General features: G+C 40.2%; 1 protein-coding gene across 15 annotated transcripts in view; it reads left to right on the top strand.

Annotated features, from left to right (window-relative positions):
* The window catches only part of JAKMIP1 (janus kinase and microtubule interacting protein 1), a 381,847-nt gene that overhangs the window by 164,561 nt on the left and 201,814 nt on the right, over window positions 1–15,472 (top strand). For all 15 annotated transcript variants that reach the window (XM_038400934.2, XM_038400923.2, XM_038400933.2 and 12 more), the window contains 5 exons: window positions 3,357–3,566; window positions 4,399–4,518; window positions 9,553–9,699; window positions 10,219–10,359; window positions 12,190–12,249. In XM_038400934.2, the coding sequence (XP_038256862.1) occupies window positions 3,357–3,566; window positions 4,399–4,518; window positions 9,553–9,699; window positions 10,219–10,359; window positions 12,190–12,249 (678 nt within the window). The remainder of the gene's footprint in view (window positions 1–3,356; window positions 3,567–4,398; window positions 4,519–9,552; window positions 9,700–10,218; window positions 10,360–12,189; window positions 12,250–15,472) is intronic.

The raw sequence follows: 15,472 nt of genomic DNA, 5'->3' as shown, positions 1-15,472 counted from the left end.
GGTGGGGGCAGGTTGAGGCTGTGAAAGTGAGGAAGCAGCTAGATTGCATTAGTTATGTTGGACAGATCAAAGGTGAAACTCTTCATTTGAGGGAAGGGGGGAACTGAATTTTGACCTAAACTGCTGAAATAGGATTAACCTCTGTCATTAAAGAATATACTGCATCAGATATTTCATAACTCTCTCTTAGTTAAAGATAGAAATAAAAGGATCCAAGAGAAGAGAGTTGGATTCAAAATGCATATTTAAATGTTTTTCTTAATATAGATTCACCCAATAAATAGGCACAATCCTTCAACATCAAAAGATCCAATTTGTCTGTCTAAAACCTTCCAAGATAACAATAGTTTCTCTTTCATTATTTCATCCTCAGATATGTTTCTTTTCAACCTAGAGATACTGTTGCTCATAGCAACATAAGACAGATGGGTGTCTAACTGCAACTGTGCCGCTGTTCTGTTTATCTTTATGTATTAAATTAATTGTGCATGATTGCTTAAAAACTTCCTCTTCTCTCTCTTTGTGGCTGTAATGAAAAATGCTTTACAAGATGTGTGTACTAAAAAATAGGTGGAGCAAAGCCTTTAGTAAGGTTGCCCATATGTTTCTAGTCAAAGGGGTCATTTCAGTTTCTTATAACTTTCTTGAGGTTTAACTTTTTTTGACTGAAATGTGATTATTTTTGCTTGAAAGTTTCACCAAAATAGATTCCGTTTTTAAGCATGAAAAAAGAGGGCTGGAGGGAAGCAGTTTTTTGCTTAACACCCCTCCCGCTGGCCCTTCACCACACACCCCAAAACATCTATTGCTTCATGGAACTTCAGTTTTAATATATTATGGGCTTGTGGAATATGATTTGTGAAGCTGTACATGGAAAAAGACCAGGGCTTGAGTTTCTTCCTCAATGATTGTATGTATTACATAGAACAGAGCATGCTGCTGCTGTTTAGCAAATAGCAACACATGCCAAAATGTCTCTTCATTTTTCTTTTAACAGCTACGAAATTCCATTTAAAATTTAAATTAAAAGAACATTAGGGTAGTAAAGTGAAGCGCCCAGAAGATAGCAGTTGCTAAAATTAAGGCTTTCCATGCAACTTTAATTCTTCCTCCTTATGCGTATGCATTATGTTACAGGGCCTGATTCTGTTTTCCATTGCATGGGAATGGCTCTCACTGGGTTCAATGGGAACAGCACCTGTGTAACTGAAGTCAGAATTTTGCCCACAGTGTTTAGTTCTATGATCAGATATTATTTTCCCAAAGGACTCCTGGCTGGTTCAGTGCACTTGATGGATGGTGCTCAGTGAATGAGGCAGCTGTTCAATATTTTTTTTTATTGTTGTTCATTGTAGCCCCATGCTTCAAAGAGTACACATCATACAAATTTTGAAAACCTTTCCTTTTTGCACTCATCACCATAATCGCTGAGAACCTCACAAACATTAATTAGTTAATTAATTAATTAATGTCCTCATGCATTTAGTGAGGTGAGTAAACTGAGGCACAGAACAATTAAGTGACTTACCCAGAGTCCTTTAGGAAATCTGTGGCAGAGGTGGTGGTAGAATTCAGATCTTCTGGGACCAGTCTAGTTTCTTAACAAGCAGCTTGTCCTTCCTCTTACTGTGGATCATGCCTTCTTTGCTTCACAGGGTTCAATTTCTACAGTGCCTGAAGCAAGGTACCAGCCTGAGTCAGTGCATAGCCTTGCCTCATTCACTGGAACTGAGTAAGACAAGAATCCCTAGGAAAACAAATTAGTCTGTGATCGTGTAATAAAGAATTTATTGCAGTGCAAACATACAAGTACCAGAGTTACAATTGCAAGGTCAACCTTAATTCTGGCATTTTCTGATTTTTTGAGCACTTGACTAATTAAGGTTGATGCACTCTTAACGTAGGGTTGGGATAAAGAATATGTTATATATGATATGACTTACTAGATTTAATTTGGGGGTTTTTTTCTAATGATCCCATGGATTTATATCTGGGGGGAGGAAGGAAATGAGGTAATACATAGAAAAAGAAAGCATGTAGCACATTCCCGATAAATATATGGCACATTGTTAGCATACATGTTAAGAAATCTGTTTCTGTAGTAACTCGTGTAGATTGTCACTTCCCCTAGTGTTTGGAATATTACCAAAGTCAATTTTGCTGATGCTGTGAGGGGCACATCCAGTGTAAGCTACAGTAGTTTACTGCTGATAGTAGGCTCTGTGTAGTTTTGAGATGTGTGTGCAACACATTTGGGTAAACATAGATAGGATTTAGGGAAACGTTTCTCCCTACCATACTGAAATAGTGTCTCACCCACTCAGCGTGTTGTGGATATAAAACATTTCCTTTTTCATTCTATGCAAAGACTAATCTACATTTTAATCTTATCACAAGGAGCAAGAAGAAAGGTAGTTAAGTATGTTTCCGAATTTTGAATTAAATGTACACATTTTGGTTCAATAGCATTTGTCTGTGGATAGATTCGTCATGTCTGAAATTCACTCCTAGACAGAGGGGCAGCAGGAGGCTGATGTATCACTTAAGCCTCAAAATAAGGCTTCATTGGGATTTAAACGGTACATTGGCTTCCTCCTGGCCCTCTGCACCACAGGTGACTATCTTTCCCAGAATATAGTGAAGAAAGGTTCTTTTTTTGTTTAGGGAAACTATGCATCCTCAAATAGAGAGTATTTTTTCTCTTTGTTTTATACCTACCTCATGTAGAGCATAATAGGGCAAGCCTCAGAAACCTCTCAGATGCCATCAGTAGGTGACAAATTGTATGAATTTATTTATATTCCCATCACCAATACAGTCTTGTGCAGTGAAGTATTTGCAAGGTTTCTGGCACTGTTCTACTGGGCCAAGCAAGAACAGGCATCTCTCTTCCTTGAGAACTCAGCTAGCCCAGGTCCTCCCCCCTCGCTGCCTTCCTGTGTCGTCTTTTATACTTCTCATCTGATGGCTAATTGGTTCACTAGCCTGGTCAGCTAATTAGTTCCATATCCCCAATCAGCCTTCTCCAGGGGAGCTGATTGGTGCCTAAGTGATCAGAGTGCTGGCTCATTTATTAGCTTCCACCACTTTGTTATATAGGGCCTGCTCCAACCTCTATTGAAGTAACCATTGATTTCAAAGGGCATTGGATTGGGACCTTAGCAAATGGAAGACTGATGTTTTCTGGAGGAAAAAGAATGTTTATTTCAGGTAGATGCAGCTTGATTTTAAAGAGTCACAATTAGGTGGCCACTATAGTTTTGAGAGCAGAACTTTCTTTTGTGGGTATGTTTGCTGCCTGTTGTAAATACTTGGAAATGTTACAGAAGTTTCTCTCTTGCTCTGTTCCCTTGCAGATGGATGAGATAAAAGGCAAAGACAGAGTGATTTTGGCTTTGGAAAAAGATCTTGGTGTCCAGGCAGGCCATGCACAAAAGCTGCTTCTTCAGAAAGAAGCTTTGGATGAACAGCTTGTCCAAGTAAAGGAGGCAGAACGGTACCATGGTAGCCCCAAGAAGGAACTTCCTGCTGGAGTAGGGGATATCACTGAAATGATGGGAAGCCCGGTAAGAGAAGCAGATAGTCTCCATAGGTCAATTACTGTATCTACTTTCACAGCGTTTCTGGATACTCTGAAACCACAGAATTGTGAGTTATGTTTAATCCTTGCCAAAGGAGCATTGCATTGGTAACAGCACTGTACATTGCATTGTTGCGGTAAAAGTAACTCCACTTTTTGACTATTAAAAACTACAAATGCCTCTTGAATTTTGAAGAATGTTTAAAACATTTGAATTTAGACTTTAAACTGGTAAAAAGTGACCACAATGTGAGATTATTACTTGTAATTGATGACTGATTGTGTGTTTCTTCCGTTGCAATGATGAACTATTTGTTTCCTTCATACATTTATTTATTTTATGAATATGAATTATTCTATACAACAGCAGTAGACATTAAAAGGGAATTTGTACTTATTCTTTTCCAAATCTGTACTGTGCTATCTTATAAATATGTTCTGTGCTGTGCTATTAACTGTGGCATGAGACTGAGATGACTCAGTACAAAGAACACTAGTAGTAGATCTTACTTTCATAATTTAAGGTTTAATTTAAATTTTTTATGTGATGTAGCTTAGAGTTAACCTTTTGGCTGCTTGCCCTTTTTCAACTTGTACAACCCTGTGACTCTTATAAGAAATATTTGCAACAGTTCATGTCAATTTAAAAATATTTTCCAGTCAATGATACAAATGTCTATAGATATTCTCTACAATATCCATACTGTATGCATACATTGAATGCAAAGTCTGCCTGCTACAATCTAACTATATGTTTCTGTGTAGTAAATGATATTTGAAAGGAAAAAAATCCCTTCTTGGTTTGTATGTTTTTAAAGGAACAGCATATGGATGAACGAGACATAAGGAGATTTCAACTAAAAATCGCTGAACTGAATGCTGTAATAAGGAAGCTGGAAGACAGAAATACCCTTTTAGCAGATGAAAGAAATGAACTGGTAAAATAATTAGTAATAACACAGATGATGACTTGTAGGATAATATTTTAATGGAACTCAGAGAAGTTGTGTTTTCAGGCAGAGTTTAAATATTTGTCTCTGTTGCTAACACACTGAAACTTAAAGATTTTTTTAAATGTTCCTATTTGGTTGACTTACTTTCTCTTATTTCTTGTCCCCTTGTTATATGTCCTTTCCTCACATGCATTCTTTGCAAGTAGCTTGACTGAGATATTCACTATTTTTTTTCGTTTGATTCTTACGAGGTCCCTTAAGAACTGATTTTTAAAAAATTAATCTTTGTCTTTATTGCTTTTTAGTTTTACTTAATATGTGTATATTCTAGCAAGAAACGGTATCCCTTTACATCCAAACATGACCCCTGTAGAGGTCATCAGCTGAAGTTAAGATGTTTAAATAATTAAACAATAATAAATAATTAAAAATAATTACATAATTACATAATTTTCTTGCGAATTCAGCATTTCTTTCTTCCTCATGTCTTTCCCAGGAATATTTTTTTTCTGTCTCCTATTTCTAAGGTGTCTAACACTATGGTAGCTAATCAGCCAGGACTTTGAAACTGCTGGTGTAGAGAGAGAACAGTTTTCAGAGTAGCAGCCGTGTTAGTCTGTATTCGCAAAAAGAAAAGGAGTACTTGTGGCACCTTAGAGACTAACAAATTTATTAGAGCATAAGCTTTCGTGAGCTACAGCTCACTTCATCTATTATGCTATTTTCTGGGTGCTTTTCCTTTTCTCTGAATGGTTCATTTGGGCATAAGGATGGAGCATTTGCAGGGTTCAGAACTAAATCTGTTGTCCTCCAGGCTGTCATTCCATGTGAAAGTCACTATCTTTTTTCAAAGAGGAGGAAATTTAACATAATAAACTCAACTTTGGAAAAGATTTTGAAATGATTGCTCCTCCTTTTCATCTTCTTCAGAACTGTCTACAAATAGTTCTCTCACAAAATGGGCATAAAATTATGAGTGGTAGCTTGCGTGCAGCATTTGGTAATATACTGCACCATGACATGTATGTAATCTATGTAACTAATTTACTGTATTACTCTTTGAAGTAATGAAACTTGACAATGCCACCATTGTTTTGTGAACTTTTTACGCTGGCTAAGAGCTACAAAGCTTGTTTTTCTAATGGAAAAATCTACCATTGACTAATCTCCAGGGAAACTCTTAGAATAAGTGGAGGTATTGTGGGTGAGAGAGAGCAACTTAGAAATGGAAGGAAATGAGGAGCATTTAAGAAATGTATTTTCCTGGATAGTTAGGGTGCAATTTTCAAAAGCATTCAGTGTTGGTCTAACTCTGCTCTCATTAAAGTTAATGGTAAAACTCTCATTGACTGCAATGGAAGCAGAGTCATGCGTGTTGGCACCACGTCCAGACACTCCTGGAATTGGTATGGGGGACCTTGGCACCAGGACCCTCTCCAGCCCCGCTGCATTTGATGCCACAGAGGCTCCCACGGTGGCATTCGCCACCCTTGACATCGACACACTTGGATGCTTTGGTATCGCTGTTTGCACCGAGACTGCAGCTGCCTGTAGCACCAGCATGCTCAGTACCAACGGTACTTCCTTCATCGGGGGGGCACCAATTCCTGCCTCATTCTGGACATCAGATGAATTGGACTGCCTATTGGCTCCCTCGGGCATCACTCTGCCCTTGCCCCCAAGATCCCAGGGTTCTTATGAATCCAAGTCAGAGTCATCATCTTTCGACTTTGCATCACCTGATAAGCTCCAAGGGCTAGTGGATCAATATGGACCAGGGTTGGCACGTGCCCCATGGATGGGCAGAGGTCCCTGACCCGGCCCCTACTGGCCACCAATGTTCTACCCATATCAGTGGTGGTCTTGTACTCAGTGGGATACTACTTGGTTGCAGAGATCCTGCTCCTCATTCTGATCTAAGCCAAAGTTACCCGCCAGACTGACGGGGGTGACTGAGGATCAGCTGCAAGCCCAAGCATTGGTGGTCTTCCTCCCTGCAGAGCCACCAGGGTACTTCTTCCTGGGAGCAAGAGCCAGTTGTGGCCCAGCCAAGACCTTCATCTTTGTTGCAGGATGATGCCAGGCTGCCTGATTCACCCTCCCCTTCTACTCTAGAGGACTTTAAAGTGTACCAGGATCTTTTATGCCACATAGTCTCATCCCTTGGCATCCACGTGGAGTTTCTTCAGGAGAACACACTCAAATTGCTAGAAATTTTGCAGCCTGCTGTCCCTGGGAGAGTGACCCTCCTAATTAAGGATGCACTCCTTGAGCTGGCATGAGTCCACCGCCTCAGTACCACCAGTGGTTAAATGCCTGGAAAAGCACTATTTTGTTCCTATGCAGGAATTTGAAGGGTTCTATTTCCACTCAGCCTCGAATTCCCTGGTTGTAATGGCTGTAAATGACAGGGCCCAGCAGGATAGGTTCAAATCTACCCCCAAGGACAGAGAATCCAAGCAGTTGGACTTTCTGGACAGAAAGATCTATACCTCCTTGTTCCTTCAGATGAGGATTGTGAATCAACAAGCTTTGCTGTCCAAGTATAACTTCCTCAATTGGTCAGCCATGTCTAAATTTGAGGACCAGTTGTCAGCCCTGACGCCTAGCATGAGGAATTTCAGGCATTCGTTGTGGAAGGTTGTTTTGCAGCAAAATGACCCTGAAGTCCACCCCTGACTTTGTGGATACCCAGACCAGGGTGATGGCCCTAGTGGTAACTGTGAGGAGGGCTTCCTAGTTTCAAATCTGTGGGCTCACTTTGGACGTCCCACAAGCCATTGAAGGCTTGCCCTTTGACCAACCGTGTCTTGTTCTTGGACAAGACTGATGATACTTTGCATTTCTTTAAGGATTCCACAGCTACCTTGATGCCTTGGGAGTGTACCTGCCTTCTGTGCAAAGATGCCATTATGGGGCACAGCAGCAATACTGCCTGCAGCATTCCTTTTGCTCAACCTTTCCCCCTGAATCAGTGAGACTACTCTACAAAGAGGGATAAATCCCCCAAGAGAAAGCAGTCGGGCTCAGGACTGCTAAGCACCCATTTTGACTCCTTAGTCCGGAGCACTGGTCCAGTCATTACTCGGTGCTCTTTATCCTCCCATCCCTTTGGGAACAGGCTGGCCTGTTTTTACAATGCTTGGGATTTGATTACTTCCGACAGCTGGAGCCTAGTAGTCCAGTCCAGTTTTTCTCTGCACCCCTTCTCACCTATCCACCACATCTCTCTTCAGGGACCCTTCTCACAAGACACTGCTCGTCGAACAGGTCAGCTCTGTGCTAACATTGGAAGTGGTGGAGGAACTCCTGCAGGAACACTGGGGCCCCAGCTTCTTCTCCCAGTACTTTCTGATACCAAAATCCAAAGCCGGATGAGACCCATTCTTGACCTTCATGGCCTCAACAAATTCATCAAGTACCTGAGATTTCGCATGATCACTCTTTTGGCTATCCTCCCAGCACTGTCTCAGAATGACTGGTTCACTGCTCTGGACCTTCAGGTGCCTACTTTCATGTGGCAATTCTGCTGAGTCACAGGAAGTTTCTTTGTTTTGTGGTAGAATGCCACTTTCAGTTCATGGTTCTCCCATTTGTTCTCTCTTCTGCCGCGCCCCCCCCAAGTCTTCTCCAAATGCATAGTGGTGATCGTGACGTATCTCAGGAAGAAAAGAATCCATATCTTCTCATATCTCAACGACTGGTTACTGAAGGGTGGTTACAGAGAGATGTGGACCCAGGCCTTTTAAGGGCAGTCCTGCAATCCCTGTTCCAGTAGACTCCGAGCCCCTGGATTGGGGTACTGCTTGTGAATCACCTAAATGGAAAACATCTCTGTATCTACTCGAAGAAGAAATGGTTACTTACTGTAACTGTGGTTCTTTAAGATGTGATGCAGACATGTATTCCATGACCCACTCACTCTCTCCTCTGTATCGGAGTCTACTCTCATGGACTTCAGTGCAAAGGAACTGAGGGGGGATTGGGGCAGTGCCTCATCTAGCCAGAGGAGGGGCCACAGCCATGAGGTGCGAGCACTGTCCCTCTACTGGTACTGCTAGGCAAAAGTCTATGGCTCTGGCACACTGGACATGTGCACACCTACTTCTAGAAGAACCACAGTTACAATAAATAGCCATTTCTTATCATACATATTCTAAAAGAATATATATTGGAGCATAGCACTGATGCATTCCTTGTCTTCTGCTGCTGCTTCTTACTGAAGTTGCAGTTAAAGTCCAGTGCATATTAAAGACTTTTTGATGATAAAAATAGGGAAACAGAACAGTCCGAGGATTATGGAGATAAAACTAGTAAAATACTGAATACCACAAATTGGGGAAAGGCCAGTAATTTACTTGAGATGATTGTCTGACATCATAAAACCAGGGGAACAAAACTGAGCAGCTGAAAATGTCAGCAGAATCCTGAGATTGAATCTGTGCCCTCTGGCTGACTCCCTAGTTGTGCTAATTACACATTAGGTATAATTTCCTTAAAATAAGAGAGCGTGGTATATTTCTAATAAAGAATAGTTAAATGAGTGAAAGGTAACTATCATATTTTGTTCTCTAGGAAAAGGGCTAATAACTCACTGGAAGCACATGCATAATAAGATTTACAGTTTATCAAGAGAGCACTTTTATAAACCATGTGAAATCTCTGTGCTTCCCAAGAACAAAATACGATGTATAACGGCAAAGACTGGACTTAGCAGTGAGGGCATTTTCAGTTGTGTTAATAGTGAGTGCTGTATCCTTGCCATTGATTTTTTTTTTTTTTTAACTCAAACCTGCATTGACTGCCATGTTAGTTTCACTTTGGTAACAAGCTAAGGCTATACGTTTTTAGATGCATATGGTATAGTTCAGCTGTGGTGTGTAAGCAGAAGAATATTGTTTATGAATGAATGAATGAGAAATAAAGGGGGAGTGAAAAGCCAAGTGTTTCTCCTCCTTTCAGGTCATTGTAGCCCAGATTATGATTAACTGACATTTTGGGGTACCTCCCCCTTTGCAGCTGAAACGTTCTCGGGAGACAGAAGGTCAGCTGAAGCCCCTTGTAGAGAAAAACAAGAGGATGACCAAAAAGAATGAGGACATGTTGCAGTGTATCCAGAGGATGGAAGAAAAAATTAAAACTCTCACAAGGGAAAATGCAGAAATGGTAAGTAACTATCTCGTACATATCAGAGTTTACTTTGTAAGAGCAGCTGCTCTTAGTAGCTTAGAGTTGAAAACAAATGTGTGGCTCTTACTCAGATAAATACTGGTGTGTCAGAAGCTAAGCCATGTGAAAGTGTCAATGTCAAATACAATATGCTAGTGGTGGATAGAATTCTAAAATGTGAGTGTTTATTTTTATTTGCTTTGTAATTTATTAAACAAAATTGATTAAGAATAAGGATCATTGTGGCTTTAATGTGTAAAGGGTATAAAATAGAGGGCTAAAATTCACCTTGGCATACGGTGGGATTTTGCATGGATGCATGTGTCAGAGCTGAATTTGACCTGTATAAACTAGAGATAGTAAAGACCCTCTTCAGGATTGTTCTCTAGAGTATATTCACCAGTGCTTTCTCCATCCTAGTTTTAGATGTCCAAGTGAGATGCAGAATATACTCTGTAGGTATTTAAAGTGACATTTAAGAATTGGTTGTGTTAATAATAAACTTGATTTTTGCAGAAAGAAAAGTTATCCACACAGCCAACTTTGAAGAGACACACTTCCTTGAATGATCTCAGTAGCACACGAGAGGAACAAGAAATGGAATTCCTGAGACTGCAAGTCATAGAGCAGCAGCATGTTATTGATGATCTCACAGTGGTAATACTAAACATGTTCAGTACACACATGCATAAACCTACATTCAAACCTATCATCTGAGAGCAATATTCAAGTTAATTTGGATTGAGTATAGTTAAAACTGGCAGTGTAGTGACATGAAAAATAGTTCTTCAGCACTTTGGTTATTCCCTTTGTAGTAAATTTGAGTTTCCCTAGAGCATCTGTGGTCTTATTGCAGCCATACCAAGTGGTGATCTCATAACTCAGATTTGCCTGGTGAATACCTGAAAAGTTGATTTCTAAGGTACTGCAGAAAATGATGTTGAAGAATCAGCAAGTGGTGCTCTTCATTGCATCATTAGTGGTATTGGGGAAGTAAGACATGAAACTGACATCTTGACCCCTCATGGTCAAAATGCCTACAATACTGTATGCAGGACAGGACGCAGGTAACATCTTGTGTCTTGGCCAGATTCTGATGTGGGTGACTGCACCTAAAATTCCACCAGATGTATTTTTCACTTCCAACTCTAAACTGTTGTGTTGCTGTGCAACATGAAACACCTGCTGCATTTCACCACAGAAGCTGGCACATTTAGGTGAAGATGAAGCGGTTCCCATAAAAGTTTGTAGAATTCTTTGAAGGTGCCATTTAAGTTACCATCATTATTCTGAATTACTGTGCACATTCCCAAATTTTCTCCTCTGGAGCAGTGTGCTGGCAGAGATGAATTACTTCACCATTACAAAACAAGCATTGGTAGTTTATTATTCTTCCACTTTCTGGATTGAATTACTAAAAAGAAGCCCTGAATTGAGTATTCCAGCAGGATGTAGTTCAATATCGGCAGATGAGAGACAGCTGCTTTAGCAGCAATTAGAGTTAGAAACCTAAAATCACTGTAATCTTTTAAAACTGGAAGAATTGCAGGGAAGGATACAGAAATTGGTAGGTGAGAGTAAAGCTGGAAAGGATAATGGAATTAGGGTAAAGGGAGTGGGGAGTTAGCAGAGTAAAAGAGGATAAAAAATAGTTTGGAGGGAGGACCTACACGTTATCTTTTCCTTCCCTCCCTCCCTCTTGTCTCTTTCTACCTACGGTTACCTTCTCCTGCTACCCCCTCTGAAGGTTAAGTCAGTATTCTTTGGCTGCATGATCGCAAGACCTAAAAGTCCTAAGTATATTTGTGACCTTCTTATTTTACAACATAGATTTATTACAATCTTCTTCAAAGCTGATGCTAAAAAAAAAGACACAAGGTAACTGGGATCAGAAATAACGAACTTGTGCTTGAGCTTCCTAATTTGTATTCAGAACTGAGTCCTCTAAGCGTGAATAGTCAGTGCCTTACCTTCTTAGCACCTCTGCCCTTAGGAGACTGAGTAACCTACGTTGTGTGTTCCTTTTTTATTTTATTTTTTTTTAAAAGCAGCCGCAAACAAAAAATATCTTCATATATGTGGTTCTGTGTCAGAATGTATGTGACCGACTGATTTAGGACTAATAAAACTGAGCTAGCCTTTGCTATTGATCGTCAGCCTGAGAAGGCAGGCACGTTCTTGCCTCTCGACGGGTGTTGCTATATTTCCAGAATATTCAGAGAAAAAAGAACTGTCAGAAACCTGTGCCCCGTATTTTACAAACCTTTGCCTGCGAATTTCAAGATAAACCTGTGAAGTACATTGCTGAATGTTCTTGAGGTTCAAGGGAAAAACATTCAAGGCAATGTTCTTGTTTAAATATTTCAAGAAGTATTTATGCTGTTTGTAACTTTGCTCATGCTTTAAGAAAACATTTAATGATGTTTCTTTTTGTCACGTGTAATCTAAATATGTGTTAAAGAAGTAAAATCGTTTCTTTTACTCTAGGAAAGAGAACGGTTGTTACGCCCTAAAAAACCAAAAAGGAAAAGTTTGAAACCTCCAAAGGTGAGAGTTTGGTGTACCAGCTATTCTGTATCTTGCAAATGTCATACAAACTTTTTGGGCGAAATATGGGCTTCATTGAAGTCAATGGTAAAACTCGGTTGAATGATTTTACCCATTATTTCTAACTAGTGATAATTAACACTCTCTAAGTGCATGTTCCTAGCCAAAGTTTTCACACACACACACACACACACACACACACACACTCTCTCTCTCTCTCTCGATACCCCTTAAAAGAAAATCTAAATAGTTTGTAGCCACCATGGCCTAAATTTTCAAATATGACTTCAGGCAACTTTAAAAGGGATCTGATTTTTCTGCGGGCTGGTGCTTAGCACTTCCTAAAAATCAGGCTCTTTTAAGGTGTCATGAGTTAGATGCCCCAAATTATTAGTCACATTTGAAAATGTAGCCCTCTGTCTTTAGAAATTTAACTTGAACAGTATTTGATGTATAAGTAGTAAAATGGAGCATAGCTAGTTTGAACTGGAGTGCAGTATGGAATGCAAAAATGAAACAACAAAACGTATTCATTTATTTAGACAATGGTAGATTTTGTTTTAGTGTATACATTCAAAGTCTAATGGTAGTTGTATCGTAGTAATATATATTTTTAAGTTTATAGATATATATTTATTTTAAGTAATGAAATCTACTATAAAATCTTTACTGAAAAGCTGCTTGCTAACGCATGCGCGCGTGTGTATATTCATGCCATACATTTGTAGGTCAGCAGAAGTGGGAATTAGTGTGGTTCTGCTGTACATTGAAATAACGCTTGCTTTTTAGTTAAAGCTGCTCTTTAGTCATGGAAGTCCCAGAATCCGTGACTTCCAAAGACCCACAGAAGCAGGGAGTTGCGGGGGCACTGCCCCAGACATTGGCAGTCCCCCTGCAGATCCTGGCCACCACGGGCGGCAGGTGGGACCCCCCGCCACTCCCAGCCACCACAGGTGGCAAGGGGATCCCTGGAGCTCCCAGCCCACTGGCAGATGCCCAGACTTCCCATTTTGTCATGGATATTTTTAGTAAAAGTCAGGGACAGGTCATGGGATTGCATTAATTTTTCATTATTGCCCATGACCTGTCTGTGACTTGTACTAAAAATATCCATGACAAAATACTAGCCTTATTTATAGTGTGTTCTTGATGGCATACTCATTATGTCCTCATGGTGGTGCTTTTTTATTACTTTCTCTTTTATAGTGTATAGGTTCTGAAAGAACGACTTCGGATATATTTTTGGTTCTGTCTCGCTAGAAATATTTTTAAACAGTGTTCATAATATTGCATTTGTATTATACAGAGAGAATAGTTTCAAAGAAATCCATAAGCCTTGTAAAAGTATGATATAGGGTGAGGTTATAGCAGATCTGTATCATTCAGGCTAGGCATAACACCTTGGAAGTTCATCTGTGGCAGAGATAAAAGTGGAGCCCTTTAAAAATAAAATTAATATTTCTGTGTCTGATCATATGCTCAATAGTGTACAATAAAGAGCCCTAACACTGTTTTAAACTGTAGTCTTTGGGATTATAAAATACTTGTTTTTATTAAATGTAGTTTACTACTTTAATTTCCTTTTAATGAGATGGTGATAGCCATATTATGTGATACTAGGAATATCAGTAATGAAGGAAAGAGGTGGGGTGCTAGCTTCTATAATACTTTAATTATTGGAGAAATCCTGTGTTACTATAATCGTGTATTAACAAAACATAATAAAACCACTTTGACCACTTTTCTTATACATGGCACCCTTTCCCTGCCCTCTCTCTGGCTGTGAGCCCCTTCTCTAATGTCTATTTCTCTATCTGGAATGTGCCTAGTATGTTGTGGGTGCTGCCATCTGTTTACTCTGGTCAAAATCAGATTTGGAACAATTTGACTCAGAAAGCAAATGAGGTTTGGTGTGGCTTAGCCCTCATTATTCCAACAAAAACTCTGTTGTTCTACTTGTGTTCTGACCATGTCATAGCACAGTTGTCGACTGACTTTTGCAGAGATTACAGTGAGATTTTTTTTTTATTTTGGACTGTTTCACTTGGACATTGAGTGATTACGAATCAATTTTATATAGTTTTATGTCCTCTCATGTCCATGCCTTGTGGTGGCATGACAGCTTGCGTGCTCTAACGATCCTCAGAGTCTGTGTGGTCTTTTTGCTCCTGGTAGGTACAAACAGGCTAGATTGGTCTGTGTGGGAGGGGCCAGACAAAACAGACACCCTGGTCCTCCAGGTTGGGGGTTAGGCACCGGGCTAACAAACCTGTCCCATAAAAAAAAAATACGTTACGGAAACAGTGATGGAGAAATCGAGCATTACTGTGTGTGATGGCCTTCAGGAATCAATGACCTGTCTGACTGCCAGTGATGAAAGCCAAAAGGAAGCCACTGGCATGAAGACTGAAGTGCTCAACACCAAGACAAAAACCAAACTTGTTTTTTGGAATGTACAGACAATGCATGAAACAGGGAAGCTAGCTCAGGTCACAGCAGAGATGAGACACTATATCTTACACATACTGGGTGTCAGCAAGAGCAGGTGGATAGGAGAGGAAGATTAACAACAGCCTTGGGAAAAAACTTTGCTATATTCTGGAAGGGATGATGAACAACACCATGAGGGTGTTGCCATCCTTTTGAAGAAGGGAGTGGAATATTCCCTGCTTGAATGGAAGACCGTCATCAGGAGACTTATGAGAGCCAGACTGAAAGGGAAACACAATAATATCACCCTGATTCAGTGCTATGCTCTGACAAATGGCAGTGATGAGGAAATAAAGGACAAATTCCACCTTACATTACAGGCAGAGTAAGAGAGAATACCATGCCACAACCTAACTATCGTCATGGGAAACCTGAATGCAAAGGTCAGTAAGGTCAACACAAACAACAGAGCAATGGGAAGATGCGAGTGTGGCACCATGAATGAAAACGGAGAGAGGCTTGTTGATTTCTGCAATATGAATGACTTAGTCAACATCTCGAAGTTCATAAGCTGACATCCTGTTCTCCAAATGGCGGAGGTAAGAACCAGTTTGATGATATGATGATCAATGGCAAATGGTGATGCTCACTGACAGATGTGAAAGTGAGAAGGGGAGCCAATGTTGGCAGTGACCGCCACCTTGTGACAGCCTCCATCAAGCTAAAACTGAGAAGTGTGGGTCCACCAAACAAGGGACAGAGATGTTATAAGAGTGACAAACTAAAGTCCCCT

The sequence above is a fragment of the Dermochelys coriacea genome, chromosome 4 (genome assembly GCF_009764565.3).
Source record: "Dermochelys coriacea isolate rDerCor1 chromosome 4, rDerCor1.pri.v4, whole genome shotgun sequence".
Taxonomy (NCBI): domain Eukaryota; kingdom Metazoa; phylum Chordata; order Testudines; family Dermochelyidae; genus Dermochelys; species Dermochelys coriacea.
Note: the sequence above shows the minus strand (reverse complement) of the source record. Positions and strands in the feature narration are given on the sequence as shown.